Source organism: Rhinopithecus bieti, unplaced genomic scaffold (genome assembly GCF_001698545.2).
Source record: "Rhinopithecus bieti isolate Rb0 unplaced genomic scaffold, ASM169854v2 scaffold_11933, whole genome shotgun sequence".
NCBI classification, from domain to species: Eukaryota; Metazoa; Chordata; class Mammalia; order Primates; family Cercopithecidae; genus Rhinopithecus; species Rhinopithecus bieti.
The window spans coordinates 1,288,936-1,295,289 of NW_016806995.1; the positions used below are offsets into that span (position 1 = coordinate 1,288,936).

Sequence of the window (6,354 nt, forward strand, 5' to 3'; positions counted from 1 at the left end):
AAGGAAGGAAGGAAGGAAGGAAGGAAGGAAGGAAGGAAGGAAGGAAGAAATACTGACGAAATGGCCTCTTCCCGGTTCTCTCCCCAGGAGAAGCAGTGCCCAAACTGGGAATCCGCAAACTCATGCAGGCCTCCAGTAGCAGCCACACTGAAGTAACCCCACACGTTCTTGCTGCTGCGGAAATTCAGTTCCTGAACAGTCCCGGAGCTCGGCTTAAACCCCTGGAGTCCGGACAGAAAACGCAAAATAGAAGAAATCATTACTCCAGATATATTTTCATCAGAATTCAGTCCTGGGAAAACCAAGAACCCCTACCCTAACCAAAAGCTTAGGGTACTCAATAAAACACTGATATCTCTTGTTACAGGCATGGATGTATCTATTCGTGGGTGTACCCATATGAGCACCTCAATGCCTATAATCCTTATTTGTTTTAACTGTAAAAAAATAACCAAGTTGGATCAGTCGCAGTGGCTCATGTCTGTAATCCCAGTACTTTGGGAAGCACAGGTAGGAGGATCACTTGAGCCCAGGAGTTCAAAACCAGCCAGAGTAACATCAGGAGACCCTGTCTCTACAAAAAATAAAAACAATTAGCCAGGTGTGGTGGCACATGCCTGTAGTCCCAGCTACTTGTGGGGCTGAGGCAGGAAGATCTCTTGAGCCCAGGAGATTAGGCTACAGTGAGGCAGGACGATGCCACTACACTCCCACCTGAGTGACAGAGCAAGACCCTGTCTCTAGATAAATAAATAAATAAAATAAGTGAGTTGGGACAGAGATGGCAGTGCAGGTGTTAAATGGGCGAATGTTGATAACTATTGGAGCTGGGTGAAAGGACATTCTGACTTTAAATGCTTGACATTTTGAAAATAAAAAGTTTAAATAAAAGTGAAGACAGGTTAGATTTCCAATTCTGGATAATGAAAATCTCTGCAGGTGAAGAAATCTAGGGCATCCCAGACAGGGCCCTTGCTGCTGGGAAGGGGCCATTTCATCGGTATTTCCTTCCTTTCCTCTCTCCTTCCTTCCTCTTTCCCTCTCTCCCTCCCCCTCTCCCTTCCTCCTTCCTCACTTCCCCCTTCCCTCCTTCCCGTTCTACCCCTTCCTCCCTCCCTCCCTCCCTCCATCCCGGTCTACCTCACACCATCGGCCAGGCTGCTGCCAACACACACCTGATCCCCTCCGGGGGAATGGCCCGTCTCCCTCTGAGTACAATTTTGGTAAGAGTGGGTAGACATGGCACCTCTCACTGGGATTAGGGCTCCTGAACTAAGGGATGAAGGTTTCTGGGAGAGGTATGTAGAGGTGAGAGACGGAGCGACCCAAGTGCCTGGGCTGTTACCATACCTGGTCCTCCATCCTCCCAGGAACCTGGGAACTAGCCATCATCCCTCCAAAAAATTCCCCCTTTGCATGTCCACCAGAGTTGGTGTTTGGTTCACAGCCAAGAACCCCAAATGAATACAGCTACCCTAGCTTAAAATTATTTAATTAAAAGGGGTGGAGGTGTACCCTCTCTTACCCCCAGGTTCCTGAGTGCAATAATTAAGCCATTAAGTTGTAGTAGATTGATGAGTCCTGTGACAATCAACGGTTGGTATGCATGTAAACTGTAAGGGATGCCAGTTGGTTTGTTTTTTAAGACCCAAGTAAGACCAAGTCACAAAGGGACTGTCTACAATGAGCCAGACTTTATACTGTGGCAAAAAGCACACAGGGCCAGAAATCCAAGGACTAGGGTTCTAAACCTGGCTGCTTGTCCCAAAGATAGGCATGGCTTTTGGAATCTACTGACGGGTCTCAGCAGGTCCCAGACGAGAGACAGGAAGCAAGTTACCCCAGGCTCTTTGCCTGTCATGTGGGGTGACAATGTCCAGCAGCAGCAGTTCCTGTACATGAGCACTGAGACACGGGAAGGCTCGGCCCAGAGCCTGGCAATAATCCAAAAATCCAATAAATCCAGCTGGGTGCAGTGGCTCATGCCTATAATCCCAACACTTTGGAGGCCAAGGTGGGAGGATCACTCGAAGTCAGGAGCTCGAGATAAGCCTGGCCAATATGGTGAAACCCCATCTCCACTAAAAATAGAAAAATTAGCCGGGCATTGTGGCAGGCACCTGTAATCCCAGCTACTTGGGAGGCTGAGGCAGGAGAATCGCTTGAACCTGGGAGGCGGAGGTCGTAGCGAGCCAAGATCGCATCACTGCACTCCAGCCTGGGTGACAGAGTGAGACTTCATCTCACAAAAACAAAATAAAATAAATAAAATCCAATAAATCCAATAATCCAATAAACCATGGCATGTCCCTTCCCATGCCTCAGTTTCCCCATTTGTAAACTGAGATGCCTGGATAGCTTATGGGTGTCTCTTCTCAGGCCAACATCCAGGGTCCCCACATGCTGGGAGATCTGAGATGGTGGAAACACAGGGGCCCGCATAACTTGCCTCGTCTGGGTTTTCACTGGTGATTCTGGCGGCAATGACGTGGCCTCGGGCGAGGGGAGGGTTTGAGGGGGTTTCAAAAGAAATGGGAGTCACTCCCCATGGCGACTCTCCGTACAGAAGCCGGATATCCTTCAGCCGGTGCAGTGGCACGCCCATAGCAATCTAAAATCAAGAGATCCAACCCACAGACTGTCAGCCCTACCAGAACACGGTCTCAAAACACCAGGCACAGTGGTAGATGTAACAGAGGTTCAGTCAATGATTTAGGATATACAGACGCTACTCTATAGACAACATGGTACCCTACCGTGGCCAGAGAGCCAAAGAAGGAAAAGCCGTAAGGCATGACCCTTTCATGGTGGAGCAAATAGTACATCTGGGAAAAGGAAAAATATTTATGAAAAGACATCACACAAGAACATACATGCATTAAGTAAAAGCACTAGACTTTTAGAGCTAGGGAAGGTGAGAAGAAACCGTGTTGGCTGTAGAGTTAAAGGAGGTTTTTGTAAAGGGTACCTGAAGAGGAAACTGGACATGAAGAATTGGTAAAAAATAGACAATTATGGAACCAGCTTAACCACATGATCAGAGTTAACATGCTTCATGATGGGATGTATTAAGGACACAACACCTGTGGAGCATTCTGCCAAATCGAACAAGGAAGAAATATCAGAGAAATCCACAGTGAGGGACATTCTGCCTGAGCTCCTGAAAAATGCCAGTGTTCATGCCTGTAATCCCAGCACTTTGGGAGGCCGAAGCAGGCAGATCGCTCGAGCCTAGGAGTTGGAGACCAGTCTGGGCAACATAATGAGACCCCATCTCTACAGAAAAAATTAAAAAAACATTAGCCGGGCATGGTGACAGAAATAGAAAAAAAAAATCCTAAAATTTATATGGAAACACAAAAGACCCAGAATAGCCACTACCATCCTGAATAAAAAGAATAAACACTGGAGGAATCAAATGACCTGACTATGAGTTATACTACAGAGCTACAGTAACCAAAATAGGGTGGCACTGACATAAAAACAAACACATAGATCAATGGGACAGAATAGAGAACCCAGAAACAAATCCATACATCTACAGTGAACTCATTTTTGACAAACTTGCAAAGAACATGCAGTGGGAAAAAAGTCTCTTCAATAAATGGTGCTGGGAAAATTGGATATCCATATGATGAATCATAAATGAAGAATCAAATTCTTCAAATCAAAATGAACTAAAGACTTAAATCTAAGACCTCAAATTATGAAACTACTGGAAGAAAACATTGGGGGAACTCTTGGGAACGTCAGTCTGGGCAAAAATTTATTGAGTAATACCCCAAAGGCACAGACAACTAAAGCAAAAAAGGAACAAATGGGATCAAATCAAGTTAAGAAACTTTTGCACAGTAAAGGAAACAATCAACAAAGGGAAGAGACAGCCCACAGCCTGGGAGAAAACATTTGCAAACTATCCACCTGACAAGGGATTAATAACCAGAATACATAAGAAGCTCAAGGATGAGCAGGGTGATTCATGCCTGTTAACACCAGCGCTTTGGGAGGCTGAGGTGGGAGGGTTGCTTGAACCCAAGAGTTTGAGACTAGCCTAGACAACATAGCGAGACCTTATCTCTACAAAAATTTTAAAAAGTCAGCTGGGCATGGTGGTGCACACCTGTAGTCTCAGCTACTCAGAAGGCTGATGTGGGAGAATCACTTGAGCCCAGGAGGTGAAGACTGCAGTGAGCCATGATCATGCCACTGCATTCCAGCCTGGGCAACAGAGCAAGGTCCTGTCTCAAAAACAAAAAAGAAGCTAAAACAACTCAGTAGGAAAAATGTCTAATTAATCCAATTAAAAATAGACAAAAGATCTGAATAGACATTTCCCAAAAGAAGACACATGAATGGCAAACAGGCATATGAAAAGGCACTCAACATCATTGATCATCAGAGAAATGCAAATCAAAACTACAATGAGACATCGTCTCACTCCAGTTAGAATAGCTTGTATCCAAAAGACAGGCAATAAGAAATGCTAGCAGCCAGGCGTGGTGGCTCAAGCCTGTAATCCCAGCACTTTGGGAGGCCGAGGCGGGTGGATCACAAGGTGAGGAGATCAAGACTATCCTGGCTAACACGGTGAAATCCTGTCTCTACTAAAAATACAAAAATTAGCTGGGCGTCATGGCATGTGCCTATAGTCCTAGATACTCAGGAGGCTGAGGTAGGAGAATTGCTTGAACCTGTGAAGTGCAAGTTGCAGTGAGCCAAGATCACGCCACTGCACTCCAGCCTGGGAGACAGAGCAAGACTCAGTCTCAACAAAAAAGAAAAAGAAAAAAAGAAAAAAAAGAAATGCTAGCAAGGACATGGAGAAAAGGGGCCCCTCATACACTGTTGGTAGGACTGAAAATTAGTACAACCACTATGGAGGACAATATGGAGGTTCCTCAAAAAAACTAGAAGTAGATGGGTGCCCAAGATGGCCAAATAGGAACAGCTCCAGCCTCCAGCTCCCAGTGTGAGCAACACAGAAGACGGGTGATTTCTGCATTTTCAACTGAGGTACCAGGTTCATCTCACTGGGGTGTGTCGGACAGTTGCTGGTCCGCAGGTGCAGCCCGACCAGCAAGAGCTGAAGCAGGGCATCACCTCACCCGGGGAAGCACAAGAGGGAAGGGAATTCCTTTTCCTAGCCAAGGGAAATTGAGACACACAACACCTGGAAAATCGGGTAACTCCCACCCTAATACTGCGCTTTACCAAGGGTCTTAGCAAACGGCACACCAGGAGATTATATCCCACACCTGGCCCAGAGGGTCCCATGCCCACGGAACCTCCCTCATTGCTAGCACAGCAGTCGGAGATCTAACTGCAAGGTGGCAGCGAGGCTGGCGGAGGGGCGCCCACCATTGCTGAGGCTTAAGTAGATAAACAAAGCCGCCAGGAAGCCGCAGCTCAAGGAGGCCCGCCTGCCTCTATAGTCTCCACCTCTGGGGACAGGGCATAGCTAAACAAAAAGCAGCAGCAACCTCTGCAGATGTAAAAGTCCCTGTCTGACAGCTTTGAAGAGAGCAGTGGTTCTCCCAGCACGGAGGATGAGATCTGAGAACGGACAGACTGCCGGCTCAAGTGGGTCCCTGACCCCTGAGTAGCCTAACTGGGAGACATCCCCCACGGGTGCAGACCGACACATCACACCTCACATGGCTAGGTACACCCTGAGACGAAGCTTCCAGAGCAAGAATCAGACAGCAACACTCACTGTTCAGCAATATTCTACAGCCTCCGCTGCTGATACCCAGGCAAACAGGGTCTGGAGTGGACCTCAAGCAAACTCCAACAGACCTGCAGCTGAGGGTCCTGACTGTTAGAAGGAAAACTAACAAACAGAAAGGACACCCACACCAAAACCCCATCAGTACGTCACCATCATCAAAGATCAAAGGCAGATAAAACCACAAAGATGGGGAAAAAGCAGTGCAGAAAAGTTGGAAATTCAAAAAATCAGAGCGCATCTCCCCCTCCAAAGGAACGCAGCTCATCGCCAGCAACGGAACAAAGCTTGACTTTGACAAGTTGAGAGAAGAAGGCTTCAGTCGATCAAACTTCTCAGAGCTAAAGGAGGAACTACGTAACCAGTGCAAAGAAACTAAAAACCTTGAAAAAAGAATGGATGAATGGATAACTAGAATAATCAATGCAGAGAAGACCTTAAAAGAACTGATAGAGATGAAAACCATGACATGAGAACTACGTGACAAATGCACAAGCTTCAGTAACCGACTCAATCAACTAGAAGAAAGATTATCAGTGATTGAAGATCAAATGAATGAAATGAAGCAAGAAGAGAAATGTAGAGAAAAAAGAGTAAAAAGAAATGAACAAAGCCTCCAAGAAATATGG

At 46.5% G+C, this 6,354-nt stretch overlaps 1 protein-coding gene across 3 annotated transcripts in view; it reads right to left on the reverse strand.

Moving 5' to 3' along the window:
- Window positions 1-6,354, reverse strand: part of ACACB (acetyl-CoA carboxylase beta) — a 164,481-nt gene that overhangs the window by 84,861 nt on the left and 73,266 nt on the right. For all 3 annotated transcript variants that reach the window (XM_017879718.1, XM_017879719.1, XM_017879720.1), the window contains 2 exons: window positions 2,450-2,611; window positions 58-221 (listed from right to left, as the gene is read on the reverse strand). In XM_017879718.1, coding sequence (XP_017735207.1) covers window positions 58-221; window positions 2,450-2,611 — 326 coding nt within the window. The remainder of the gene's footprint in view (window positions 1-57; window positions 222-2,449; window positions 2,612-6,354) is intronic.